This window comes from Lissotriton helveticus, chromosome 8 (genome assembly GCF_964261635.1).
Source record: "Lissotriton helveticus chromosome 8, aLisHel1.1, whole genome shotgun sequence".
Lineage (NCBI taxonomy): Eukaryota > Metazoa > Chordata > Amphibia > Caudata > Salamandridae > Lissotriton > Lissotriton helveticus.
Window position 1 is genome coordinate 375,936,400 of NC_136069.1, and position 14,680 is coordinate 375,951,079.

General features: G+C 46.9%; 1 protein-coding gene across 7 annotated transcripts in view; it reads left to right on the plus strand.

The window, feature by feature from the left end:
* Positions 1–14,680, plus strand: part of NBEA (neurobeachin) — a 1,787,704-nt gene that overhangs the window by 709,656 nt on the left and 1,063,368 nt on the right. For 4 of the 7 annotated variants that reach the window (XM_078657170.1, XM_078657173.1, XM_078657172.1 and 1 more), the window contains exons 25-26: positions 48–71; positions 11,140–11,320. In XM_078657170.1, the coding sequence (XP_078513296.1) occupies positions 48–71; positions 11,140–11,320 (205 nt within the window). The remainder of the gene's footprint in view (positions 1–47; positions 72–11,139; positions 11,321–14,680) is intronic. The other 3 variants (XM_078657171.1, XM_078657177.1, XM_078657175.1) reach the window with 1 other exon arrangement.

The window sequence follows — 14,680 nt, forward strand, 5'->3', positions numbered from 1 at the left end:
CTTGTACTGTTGTGATCTGTTGTTTGTTCTGTCTATTGCATGTCCAGGGGTCTAAGGTTAGTATTACTGCTGTAAGTTTCATTTTATTTTAACTCTATCATTTTTTCTCATTTAAGCTTTTTTGATGTGTCACAATGTAGGTTGCAGAATTGTACTTTGCATGTGTTTTGAAATCTTTTTTTTTTAACTCACAGTGCCTTAATTTTTCTGTTTGATCAGGAAATCATAACAATTCAGAAGTGATTTCCTTTCTGGAGAAAGAAAACTACTTTTTTCTATGAAATACAAATGTACTGTACTTTTTATGTATGTGAGTGTCTAAATTTGCTAGCATAGAAACGGTGCAATTACTCTACATTTGTAATGGGCGTACATAAAAAGTTCTGGGCATGAGTATAATGGGAATGCTAGGAGGCATAAAGTTGAAAAAGGTAATGGCTAGCTGCCAATAAAATAAGAAATTGGGAAAAGGGGAAAAGAGTTCACTCAAGGAAAAAGTTGTATGTTTCTTCTTTTGTGGTCATTATTTTGCCTTAATGCAGCCCTGTACATAATCTGTGACCTTTTCCCTCTAGTACCCTTTTGCTTCCCTTTTACTTCACCAATTTAATTGCTGTCCCTTCCACTTGGTTTGTTTGTGCTAATCCAAGCATTGTTGTATTCAATTTTCTTAGTCTCTGGGCTTAAATTAAAAATATGGCTGCCTTCTCAAGTACATATTCAAATAAAAATTGGTCTAAGAGGAGTATGCTTGCTTTCTACTGTTGCCTTCTAATCTTTGATCAATAGGAACATTTCTTTTTTTTTTTTTCAAAAGTGGTTACCACTTCCAAAAACATGACTTGATAGAGATCTGATGTATGCTTTCTGTCACAGTCATATATCGGATCAGTGGTTGAGTAAAGCTATATTTAGATCAGTCATGCTAAGACTGTTTAATCTCAGCATTGTGAGGTTTTGGGGTTTTCACATGTTTTGCTTATCACTGGACAGAACCTAGACCTCTTAAGACATCCTCACGAGGAAGGTATTTTATTATCTCCCTTTTCTGATTGCAGAGATATTTTGTAGTTTTACATTGGCTATATTTCGTATTTAATTACATCGACATGCAGCATGGCAACTGGGTGATTCATTTGCACTGCTTCCAGTTGTACGTAATTCTTTAGCTCACGTTTGCATTGCAGGAAAATAATTTGAGAGTCAGGTTGTCGAGGAGGCTGTGTGCAATGAAGGTGTTCCTTTCTGAAACTTAATTCATGGCATTTTTTTGCCAACTGAATTTTGCTGAGATCATTGCATAACTGATTTAGAGTTTGAGCGAGAGTTCCACCCTCCTCAGTTAGAGTCAGGTGGAATTTCAGTATGTTAACCACTGAGACTACTGTCTCTGCCACTAACATATACCTTCAGTGGCCTGACGGAGTAAGGAATATTGGAGATTTGGCCATTTGTCCACCTTCCCAATTCGGAGTGGTCAGTCAAATGCCAGTTTTCACTGTCAGTCACTACCAATTAAAAACTGGTGGTAAGGGCCAGTGAAAACTGCAAATTGACCCCACACCACAGCAGGTTGAAGGTTTGATGGACTGTACAGAGTACATCTCTAGATTTGGAGGATGGGGTACTCCATCAGGATAACAAAGTATTTTACTCCAGTGCCCTGATGGAGTAAAGGCCATGCTCAGTGGTCTAAACTGGCCACTTAAGTTTTTCATTAGTCTTTGATGTTTAGCATATGATTTGATATACATATTACAGGACAGACCTACTTTGGCCTTAGAGATCTCTAGTATGAGCTGGGCCAGCTGGTCCCCGTATTTGCTTGTGGATCTGATTACACATCCTACTGCTGCTTTAATTTCTGATTTGAGGATTGAAGTGGAAGTACATTGATAGTCTCATACCCAAGTTGCTAAAGCCCTTAACATTTTTAGTGATTTGACCATGTAGATTTTCAATTTTGGTGACATTATTTGTGGACCACGACAACATTACTTTAGTTATGCACTTGTTGATTTTGAGCCCTAAGCTTTTAGGTGAGGTGATAAGATTTTTTACTTTGTTTATTCCCTTTCCCAAAGGTATGTCATGGATATGTAGACTGGTTATAATAGTGTATTGTTGCCCAGTGTTTCAAGTATACCTTGGTGGGCATGCTCCATTTGTTCACTGTTATGCATCATCATAATTTATTTCTGGGCCAGATAGTTCTAGGTTATTGTTGGTTGGGCTTGGCCCTTTTTGCAGGGTCATCTCAGAATTTTTTTCCTTCCTCCTGATATTTTTCTGACCTGTTGGTGGTGGTTTTAGGAATCTGGGCACTTCATCACTGCTGTTCAGTGTTAACGTGCATGTGCTCTCTATTGTAAACTTGGTAAAAATTAGTCTACACCTGTTTTGGCGTATTTAATTTACCTATAACTCCCTTATAACATGGTATCTATACCCGGGCCAGTAAATTAAATGCTACTGGTGAACTTGCAGCTCTGCTTGCGCCACCCACCAAAGTAGCGTTTCAAACTTGTCTTAGGCCTCTGCCATTGCAGGACCTGCGAGCGCAGTTTACGGCCGCTGTGACGTAGCACATAAAGTGGTTGCCACGTCTGTGACTCTCCTTTTACTACATATCAGTCACCCCTAAGGTAGGCCCTAGCTAGCCCTAGGGGCAGGGTGTGCTGTAGGTAAAAGGTAGGACATTGTGCCTTAACTGTGTGGCATGTCATGTCCTGGTAGTGACAAACAGCCTATTTGATTTCTCACTGCTGTGAGGCTGCCCTCTCATAGGAATGCATTTGGGATTCCCTGATATATGTTTCAGTGGTAATTCCTGATATGAGAGGGGTGGCATGATCAAGTTTGGTATGTTTGGAATAGTGGTAATTAATGCTGCGTAATGGTGTTTTCAGATTTATTATCACTATTTTAGAAATGCCACTTTTAGAAGTGGGCATTTCTGTGTGCTATGTGTCTTGGTGCCTGCCTGTTTTTTATTGCATGTCTGGCTCTGGATGACAGGGGCTGGGGAGGTGCAGTGGCTCCAGAGGGCCTGGGTGAGTCAGCGCTAGGCTAAATAGGTCTGACCTGCGTTTGGAGTAGTGGGAGGAATAGCACTTGGACCTGAATAGGTCTGTGCCTGCCTTAACGCTGGCTCCACCCCCCTGTGGTGTGCCTTGAAACCGAGCCTACACTAACAATGGGGACTGACGTGCACTTGATAAGTGCCCCCCCCAGAACTGGTTTGGACTAGGTCCAAGGCCCTGTGCCAGGCAGAACAAAGACTTGAGGGATTTAAATATTGGGGCTGTGATCCCATGTGTGGTGCTTACTTGAAGACAGGACTTGAGGACTGCTGGGCACCAGGAGGAACTGCCACAAAGGGCTCCCTCTCTGCTGATTGCTCTCTTGTTATATCCCTTTAATATCTCTGAAATTCCGTGCTCATGAATGGCTTCCACTGCCATCTCCCTAAGTCTGCAGGATGCCCCCCCTCGCTGTGCCTCTATTACAGGAGTATTACAGGAGCATTGCAGGCGCTTCCCAGCTGTTTTCTGAGCCAGAGGAGAGGGCTCCTGCAGCAGACGCCTGACTGTAGGGGGGGCTCCCATGAGTATGTGGAGAGCCAAGCAGGTTTCACCTGCCCGGATTTCGCTGACAACCTTTGGGGCAGGGCCTGCTGCTACAGGAAGGCCACCAGAAGTCAGGCAAGGTTTACGCCTGGTTCTGAGCAGGACGAGGCAGGATTGTGCTCTGCACCCCGAGGCGGAGGAGAAGAGTACAGGAGCCTGAGTCATCGGTGGCAAGATGGCTTCAACTTAACTCGCTCAGCTCCCAAGGAATGGTGAGTGGGGCTGAGCTTTCTTGTAGTAAGCTCCAGTCGCTGTAAGACGGGAGCATTACCCATTTTGAGCCAGGGCAGAGGAGGCAAGGTGTCGGCTTCCCTCCCGCCTCGATGACCCAGACCGCCCTGAGTCGCTTTTGTGTTGCTCCGAGTTGGGGAGTTTGAGCAGTATTCTTTAAACATCACAAAGAGTAATGATTTGGAATGATCAGAAGCAGGCCACTTTATTGGGAGATTAATATGACTGAAAAGATTGCAGTTAAAAGATTCACCTGTCTCTACTTGTTGTCACTGTTACATAACATTCAATATTTTTCAAGTGTTCATTTTAGGTTTACATCATGAATTTATATTAAAGGTTATTTACATGATAATAGCAGGTATAATCATTGGAATTGCGCAGCGGGCGCGCCGATTGTGCGCCCGCCAAAGGCGTGCCAAAGGCAAGCCCGTCTGCGCCCGTCCGCGCCTGGCCCGCGCCCAGAGCCCGGACCCCTGGCCCCCGGAGACACCGCCCACCCCGCCGGACCTACGACACCACCGAACTCAACGCACTCAACACCGGCCGGATCCCCGGTTGCTACCGAGCCACCCCGAGACGTACCCACGGACCCTTCAGCTGCCATTCCTGCAACTTCTCCTGCATCCGGACCTGCACTGCACCCGCCAAGCCGAGCACTAACAGCAACCACCTGAAGTGCATCCTTCTCAACACTCGCTCCGTCCACAGACACGCCATCCAACTCTGGAACCTGATCGACACAACATCACCAGACGTCGCCTTCCTCACGGAAACCTGGATGAACGCCTCCTCAGCACCCGACATCGCCATCGCCATCCCGGACGGTTACAAGATCACCCGGAGGGACCGCGGCAATCAGACCGGAGGAGGCATCGCCATCGTCCACAAGAACACCATCCGCATCACGACCAACACCGACGACACCCTCAAAGTTGCCGAACACCTGCACTTCCAGATCCACACCGACCCCAAGACCACCCTCAGAGGCACCCTCATCTACAGACCCCCGGGACCACGCACACAGTTCAGCGAAGACATCGCCGACTTCATCAGCCCGCACGCCCTCCCCTCCGCTGACTACATTCTCCTCGGGGACCTCAATTTCCACCTGGAGAACAACAACGACCGCAACACCACCACCCTGCTGGACAACCTCGCCAACCTCGGTCTCAAGCAGCTGGTGACCACCCCCACCCACTACGCCGGTCACACGCTCGACCCCATCTTCTCCTCCAGCAAGGACATCGCCTTCAGCCACGCCACCGGTCTCCACTGGACGGACCACAGCTGCATCCACTTCAGCTTCAGAAAGAACACGATCCACCACCACCAGCAACAGGTGGCACGCAGAAGCTGGAACAAAATCACAACCGACCAGCTCGCCAGATCCCTGAGCCAGGACCCCCCCGCCAGCTCAGCGAACCCCAGCCAGGCCGCCAACAACCTCACGAAGTGGATCAGCAGCTGCGCTGACGACCTCGCCCCGCTGAGGACCCCGCCCAGCAGACCCGGAAGTAAGAAAGCACCATGGTTCACCATGAACTCAAGAGCTCCAAGAAGAACTGCCGAGCCCTCGAGAGAACCTGGCGCAGAGACCCAACACCAGACAACATGACCACCCTCAAGCTCGCCACTCGAAAACACCACCAACTGATCCACGCCACCAAGAAAACCGCATTCAAGGAACGACTGGACAACAACGCACACAACAGCAAGGAACTCATCAACATCGTCAAAGAGCTCTCCAACCCCAACGCCGGAAACAACGACATCACCCCATCACAAGACCTCTGCAACTCCCTCGCCGCCTACGTCCACAGCAAGATCGCAGACATACACAACAGCTTCAGCACACAGCCAACGCACCCCACGACCGCACCAGCACCCCCCACCACCACCCTCCGCGCCTGGACCCCGATCAACACCGAAGAAACGCAACGCACGATGAACTCCATCCACTCCGGATCTCCAACCGACCCCTGCCCCCACCACGTCTTCAACAAGGCTGACGCCGTCATCGCACCCCACCTGCGGGACATCATCAACACCTCCTTCGACACCACTACCTTCCCGGAGAGCTGGAAGCACGCCGAACTCCGCGCTCTACTGAAGAAAGCATCAGCAGACCCCACCGACCTCAAAAACTACCGCCCCATCTCGCTCCTCCCGTTTCCGGCCAAAGTCATCGAGAAGACCGTCAACAAGCAGCTGGCCGCCTTCCTCGAGACGAACGGATCCCTCGACCTCTCGCAGTCTGGCTTCCGGGCCAACCACAGCACCGAGACCGCCCTCATCGCAGCCACCGATGACATCCGAGCCCTGCTCGACAACGGGGAGACTGCGGCCCTCCTCCTCCTGGACCTCTCCGCGGCATTCAACACTGTCTGCCATCGCACCCTAGTGCAGCGCCTCAGCAATGTCGGAATCCAAGAGAAGGCGCTAAAATGGATCATCTCCTTCCTCGCCGGAAGGACACAGAGAGTCCGCCTCCCCCCTTTCAGATCAGAAGCCACCGAAGTCATCTGCGGCGTTCCTCAAGGCTCCTCGCTCAGCCCCACCCTCTTCAATGTCTACATGACCCCCCTCGCGGCCATCGCACGCCAACACAACCTCAACATCATCTCTTACGCCGACGACACCCAGCTGATCCTCTCCCTCACCAACGACCCCGCCACCGCCAGAGCCAACCTACACGAAGGGATGAAAGATATTGCCGAGTGGATGATGAACAGCCGCCTGAAACTGAACTCAGATAAGACGGAAGTCCTCATCCTGGGATCATCACCCTCCCCCTGGGACGACTCGTGGTGGCCCCCTGCCCTGGACAGCGCACCCAAACCAACGGACCACGCACGCAACCTGGGCTTCATCCTGGACTCCTCCCTCTCCATGACCAGACAAGTCAACGCCGTCTCCTCATCGTGCTTCAACATCCTGCGCATGCTACGTAAGATCTTCCGGTGGATCCCCACCGAGACCAGGAAGACGGTCACCCAGGCCCTCGTCACCAGCCGACTGGACTACGGCAACTCCCTCTACGCCGGAACCACTGCCAAACTCCAGAAGAAACTCCAACGGATCCAGAACGTCTCAGCAAGACTCATCCTCGACATCCCCCGACACAGCCACATCTCCGGACACCTGAGAGACCTGCACTGCCTCCCGATCAACAAGAGAATCCCGTTCCGACTCCTCACCCACGCACACAAAGCCCTACACAACCAAGGTCCAAGATACCTCAACAACCGCCTCAGCTTCTACACTCCCACACGTCAGCTCCGTTCGACCAACCACGCCCTCGCCGCCGTCCCCCGCATCCGAAGAGCCACCATAGGAGGAAGGTCCTTCTCCTACCTGGCTGCCAAGACGTGGAACTCCCTCCCGACTCACCTCCACCGGACTCAAGACCACCTCGCCTTCAGGAAGCAGCTCAAGACCTGGCTGTTCGAGCAGTAGCGGACCTCCCCCCTCCCCAAGCGCCTTGTGACCCTCCGGGTGAGTAGCGCGCTATATAAATGCTCTGATTGATTGAATTGCACGTGTGCCAATATTTTTATCTTCCATAGCTTTTATAAGTCTAAATTTAGATATCAGAAGACCAAAAATAGGAATCATTCAAATACCATATATTTTTTTCTTGCACTGTAGGGATAAAGTTACACACTTTCTGAAATCTTACCCGGTGTTTGAGCATCATACATCCATTAAAAAGAAACAAATACTTATTTAAGACCATATTTAACCACTCTCCCCCTTCTTGCTAGTGCTTTCTTAAATTTGTGTTTACAGAAAGCCTCATCTGCCTTCCATATAGTCTGTAGGTGAACAGGAATCTCAAAACCTTTGGGAAATCTTTTTCTAAAGAGTGTTTTAATGAATAATGTGCAATGTCCAAAGCTTTTCATTGATCCACCAACCACAACAAATCTCATCATTGTTGGCATGGTGATTTTCTTTCTTACATCTTTTTCTACAAAAATAGAATCATGGTGGCAATTGATGTTCCCCTGGGCTGTAAACACTGTTACATCAGTGCACTTTGCCTTAAGGCACGCAAACTATGTCTTTCAACTCTAGACTATTGGGTATCTTTGCAATGCTTGCACTCATAGAAATGTTTTCTTTATTTAAGTCCTTCTTTAGGATTGGCCTTTGGCAATCTCAGAGCATACAGTGAACGAGTTGTTGGAAAGACCTTTTCAAGGTAGAGTGAGCACAAGTTCCAAAAGGTTGGAAGTGTTGGGAAGAACACCTTGACAGCCATTTCTTACCCCATTGGTAACCAGTAGAGTTTCAGTAGATGCCGTCCTTGTTCTTAATTCCCAAACTCAAACATACACTGTATTTAAATAGTGTGGAGACTACCTATGTCACACACCGAAGTCCAATATAGTTCATATGAGTGGCAGTTATTTAATGTTTAATGGCAGGTCCAAAGAGAGCTGTTCTAATTCAAAAAATGTAAATCCTTATATTAACTTCTGTACTTTTCTGTTGGAAGGTACACCAACTTTCTAACTAAACCCCTGGGCATTTGATCACATGGTGCATGAGGGGTTCAGGGCTAAGTAGATTCAGCCACTGAAAGGTTAGGACAGATAGCTTGGACAACACCTCATCCTTTTCCCTAGTGAGAGTCATTTTATTCCTCTACAGCCATATGTTGATACCTTGAGCCATTTGATCATATTGCTCATCCCTCTCCCCTTTTGATCATCCAACTGAGCGGTGTTGAATTATGAGTAAACAAGTTGACTCTCCTATCAAATACAGTCATTGGTGGTAGAGCCACCAGTGATGAGACCTGTCCATTATTAAGTGGGGCATTTTCTTTAGGGTGTTAAGGGGAAGTTGCAATCCTTTGCTGTGGAGGGGAGGTCATTAATTTAAGTCTCTTAGAGAATCAAAATAGTTGCTCGTACCAGTTACTTTTTAATTTAATGGACATGAAAGACCTTTTTACAGATGATGTAGGCTACTTAATTTGCATAACTTCATTCAGCATCTAATTGCAAAGTAGCATGATGTCATCCCTTACTACAAGCACTGTCTTTATCACGGCTATTTCTTCTGCAAAGAGAGTAAGTGAACTGCAACCTGTAGTTCATGTAACTTTGCACCCCCTAACCCCTACCTGAATTTCATGTGAAAAAATATTTCTAAGATGACATCACTATTTAGTTCTGAAAAATGTAATTTTGTGTTTTTTTCCCTTCAGGAAAGAACTACAGAAAATAAACTGTGTTGATTTTGAGTTAAACACGCAGTGTCATGTTTGTTTGTTAAACACAAATGATTTTAAGCCCCATAACTCCTGTGCTAGATGTGGGGAAGTAGACAAAGCTTAATGTCATCCAGTATCATATTTGCTACTTGATATCATTCTTTTTTCCTTTCTGAGTTGCTTAAGAAGCGTATTTCTGAACATAGCATGATATTCTCTCCTTCAGTGTAGCGGAATTTCCTTGATATTCGAAGCAGTCTTATTTAGGGCTAGATGACAAGTTTGGGGGTCAATAGGACCGCCATACCCGCGGTGGTGTGGCGGTCAACCCCGCATCGGTGGTCCAACAACCGAATTACAACTTAGGCAGTCGGACCGGCATAGGACTGCCGCAACCACCAGGGATCCGTGATTCCTGGTGGTGGTGCGGCAGTGTGAGGCCGCAATATGCTTTGCAGGTCCACTGCTGCCCCACTAAGCATATTATGAGTTTTCTCACTGCCAGCGGTCTCATTGCTGTGTTCACGCCATGAAATTGGTGGTGGTGAGGAAACGAAGGGGGCCCTACAGGATCCCATGGTGCCTTAGAACATGTGTATGCAGGGAGGGGGGACATTTTGTGCCCCCCGTCTGCATGCATGCTGAGCTTGTGCACACCATGGACTTAACAGTCCATGCCGTGCAGGTACTTGCTTTCGTGTTCGCATTGCGTGGTAACGCCAAAGGACCGCCCGCTAGATGATGAGAAATCTCATAATCTGGCCGGCGGTGGAGTTTAGTGAAGCTGGGCGATGGCATGCTGCCCCCTTCCCACACCGCAAAACTCGTAATCAGGCCCTTTGTTTTTATATATTGATTACTGATAAAGAGTCATGATTGGAAGCTTAACCTGGACAGACAATGTTGTTGCAAGCATGGCACAGTGTTGGGCTTCTCCAGCACAGTTTTGTTGCCTCACTGCTGGATAATGATGTTGAAGAAGCTATACCTATTGAAAGCAGCCACAATGAAAGCAGCAAGATTTTGTAAAACGGTCATATATGCATTTGTTTGATACATTGGAACCGATTCATGAAGAAAAGTGTAAAAGTACTGGTCGAATTGCACGCCTGAATGTACTTTTATCGTTTTTTCACTTTACAAAACGAGTGTAACAGTACTCCTGGAAAGGCACAATATTTGCTAAGTTCTAGGCATACTTTTTGACCTATTGTGATTTTTTAAAACCTTTTTTTGATGCTGTTTGTTCTTCCTGTACAGACTTGTACAGTAGAAAGACTGCTGAATGTGTAAAACACATATTATTTTATATTTTCCCCCATGTCTTACACCCCCACCGAATCTGATGTTGATCCATTCTCATCAGCACTTGACTAGAGTAACTCTCTGACTATTTCTAGAGAGGAAAACTGTCAGATTTCGGTTTATGAATATCCACAAATGTACATGTTTGTGGGCATTCACACACTTACAAGCTGTAACTATGCCTTGTAACGTACACTTCCACCTCTTGCATGAGATTTGAAATTGTGGGTTTCTACACACTCAAGGGGAGAAAACCTGCAGTAGTAAATCCATTTATGGCTGCCATGAATTCTTTTGTCTATTCCTGGCCTACATAAATAGAGGGATATTCGTCCTCGGGTGTACTGCTGAAAATATCTTGCGAATCTGTCCCTTTGTGAGATTTCTTAAATTATAAAGGTTCCTGCAAAATGTTGACAGTAAATCAGAGTTTTGAACATTGACTTCCACTTCTAAGGATGATCCAAAATGCAAGCCTAATCTCATTTTATTTATTTTTGTTTTCAATTGTGTTTTCTACCTGCCATTTGTCACTGATAAGACGTACCACGTACTCATCCCAATGCACCACCATTGTGTATCTTTTCGTGTGTCGTGTACTTCTGTTTCAAAGTGCTGCACATGCACATATGTCTCTTCCGTGGCATGCTAATTGGACCTCATTGTGTTGCAGTTGCATCCTCTCTCTTGTGTAATTTCCAGTTTCCAACAGGATCTCTCTAACCGAAATCCCTTTTTTCTTCAAAGACTGAGTTGGAAAACATTGAAGTGACGCAAGGGATGTCAGCTGAGACCGCCGTCACCTTCCTCAGCCGTCTCATGGCCATGGTTGATGTTCTGGTCTTTGCCAGCTCTCTGAATTTTAGCGAGATCGAAGCGGAGAAAAACATGTCTTCAGGAGGCTTGATGCGCCAGTGCCTGCGGCTAGGTATGTTTAATAATACATAACAGCGCAGGCAGAGCCCATGGACTAATTACAGCTCACTGCACAGGAGCTGATGAGTTAGAAGCATGCAGATTCTGACCTAGTTCCTGTTTTGACAGGAGATCTGTGCTAGAACACCCCCCCTCTCATTTGCTTGATATCCAAGAGATCACAACTTTCAGCAAAATTGTGAGCATAAGAAGAACTACACAAATGTTGTCATGAAGAAAAGGAACTTGTGGGACATGAGCATTTGCAAACTTATTCTTTCAGATCTATGCAAACGCATTTCAAACTATTCATGAAGTTTAAATGAAAATTGCATGCATACGTACACACACACACACCGTCTGTGTGTTAAAGCAGCATAAATCAGTAATAGATTATAAATTGCACAGTGATTACTTGTTACATTAGTTATATTATGCCAATTTTTATTAATTTCCTAATTGTGAGATGGAAATATGAAACTATATATTATTTCACAAGTGCAGAAGCTAAGAAAGGTTCTTATACGCTTGCTTGTTTATGGTTAGACTTTCCCGGAGCTCACTTGGAGATTGTTTAAGTCACTGGCCTACTTATTTCTATACATTTTGGCTTTCATTTAGTGGTATTTATTGTGCTCCACGGTGACTGGGAAGCATCAATTATTTGTATTTTCTAGCTTTCCCTCGAACTCGTGTCTCTGATCATTTTCTTTCCTCGTTTTGTCTTTAGATGCACTTCTCTCCTCTCTGCTCTTTCCGAGCCCACTAAACTGCATGCCTCATGTAAATCCCTTGGCTGTCCTTTCCGCCATTTATTGCAGCACTCTTGTATAAAAGCTCTCGCCAGAACAGGAGTAGCACTTAGAGCAGCCCCATGGCAACAGTGCAAAGAATGTCCAGGGCCCAACTCATATTTGTTGTGAGAAAAGCACATAAGAGCACTAAATATACCAAAGTGGAAGGAGACATTTGCTCTCAGAGGTTAAAAGTGGGCAAATTCAGGGCTGCAATTTTTTTTGTGAAAAAAAGCATTGTACTCATTGACTATCAGCTTTCAGTCAGAGACCTAGAAAGGTGTCCGTTAATCATGGTTACTTCTCCTTTATGTCTGCGCGTTTGTGAGTATTATTCTAGCAACATCATCATCTCATGCATAGTATATAAAAGTTATTACTTTTCAAGTTGAGATTAACTATGTACCAAGTGGAAGCTAGCCCCTACTTCTGGCAGTTTCCTCCCTTAGAAATGATCAAACACTTTATGCTGCCACTACCCTTCTGGGCGCACCACAGCAATGTTTACCCTTCCTTCGTAGGGCATTTGTGCACCATTTCTCTAGCACCATGTGGGCTGCCAGGAACCGTAGTCCTCATCATCTCCAGGCACTTAGGCAGAGCAGGCCTGGTAGGAAAGGTTGCTTTTCCACTGCTCGCCTCCCTGGCTGTGCGAGGGCACTGGAGTGAAGAAGTGAATGCGGCGACACTTTGAGTGCCTGGCGCGATGACCAGATTCCTATGGCCAGTGTTTATAGGCTTTGGAGGTCCCCGAGTTGGTAAAATGTTAAAGTGGTCCAATGATTCGAAGTAAGGAGTTAAGTTATATTAAGTTATGTGAATTTGTAGGGCATGGCTAATCACCCATGAGGGTATCTGGGCTGAGTATGTCAGGCCGGAGGGGTGAGGAGATCATACCTGTTTCGTCTGGAGAGCCATGTATTGAGGTTCCTTCGGAAGTCCATGATTGAGGGAGGGTCTGAGTTTTTTTCCGAGAGGTCGTTCCAGGTTTTGGCTGCGAGATATGAGAAGGGGCGTCCTCTTCTTCTGATCTTCTTGATACGAGGAAGGTGTGCTCTTGCCTGGGACGCATATTGAAGGTGTCTGGTAGGTTGGTGGAAGTTGAGGCGGTGGTTGAAGTAAACTGAGTGGTGTTGTAGAGAGCTTTGTAGGCATAGATGAGTAGCTCGAACTTACATCATTCCTGGACTGAGTGCCAGTGTAGATTATTGAGGTGTGGCGGGATGTGGGTATTTTCCGGAATATTCAGGATGAGTCTGTCAGTGGAGTTCTGGGTGGTCCTGAGTCTGGGTAGGACATGGGCTGGGATTCCAATGTAGAGGTTGTAGAGGTTGTTTCCATAATCAAGTCTACTTGTGATAACAGCCTGAGTGACCATTCATCTGGTGTCAGTGGGATCCATTTGAAAACCTTGAGTAGCACTTGCAGCATCTGGAAGCATGATGAGAAGACATAATTGATCTGTCTGCTCATCGAGAGGTTGGTGTCCAGGATGATGGAAGTTCTTGGCATGGTCTGCTGCCCAAGTTCAGATGGCCACCAAGAGGCGTCCCAGATGGGGTGGTTGCCGCCAAAGATTAGGGCTTCGGTTTGTCTGTGTTGAGCTGGAGGCAGTTGTTTTTCATCCAAGCAGCGACGTTTCTCATGCAGTTGGTGAAGTTCGCTTTGGTGGTTCTGGTTCAGTCTGAAAGGGAGAGGATGAGCTGTGTCATCTGCATAGGATACTATGTTTATGCCGTGGGCTTTGACGATGTCCACAAGGGGTGTCATGTAGACATTAACAAGTGTTGGGATAAGCAACAATCCTGGACTATCTTCACAGATGAGTTTCTAGGGTTCTGAGGTGTAGGGAAGAAGTCGAACTATTTGAGTTCTGTCTGAGAGGAAGGAGGAACTTAAGGGCCAGTCTGCAGACACCAAAGTGCTGAAGCTTTCTGATGAGTGACTTGTGGGAGACCGTATTGAAAGCTGCGGAGATGTTGAGAAGGATTAGTGCGGCCATTTCTCCTCGGTCAACGGCGCTGCAATGAGGGCTGCCTCTGTGCTGTGATTGGTGCAAATGCCTGATTGAAAGCGGTCTAGGAGTTGATGGTGTCCACAGTGGTCTGCGGGTTGGGTATTGATGGTTTCTCAATGACTTTAGCTGGAAAAGGCAGGTATGCATCTGTACCTACTGAAAGTGTTGAGATCTGCTGTTAGTTTCTTAAATTAACTTCTGCATTATTTGAGCAAGACAGGAAGGTGGTGGTGGTTATGGAGGTGTTAATGATAGTGCGGAGGGCGAGGACATGATTGTTCTTCCAAGGTTTACATAAAGGGGGGCATGGGTATGGAGTATGGAGTAGTGTGGCTCACTGGTTAGAGGCGGCAGACCCGAGAGCAGAGGACGGCCCGGGACCAGGGTTCGATTCCCGACGCGGCAGGTTTCTGGACCAGGGTCAGCGGACTCGATAATTCTCTCGCCTCGGTGCCCACTCTGATCAGCGATCACACTCGGCAACTCTGGGCACTAGCTTGCCTCATCTTCACTAACGGCCCCACCAGACCGCCGGGGATGCCTGGTCTCACCCTGGAGATAC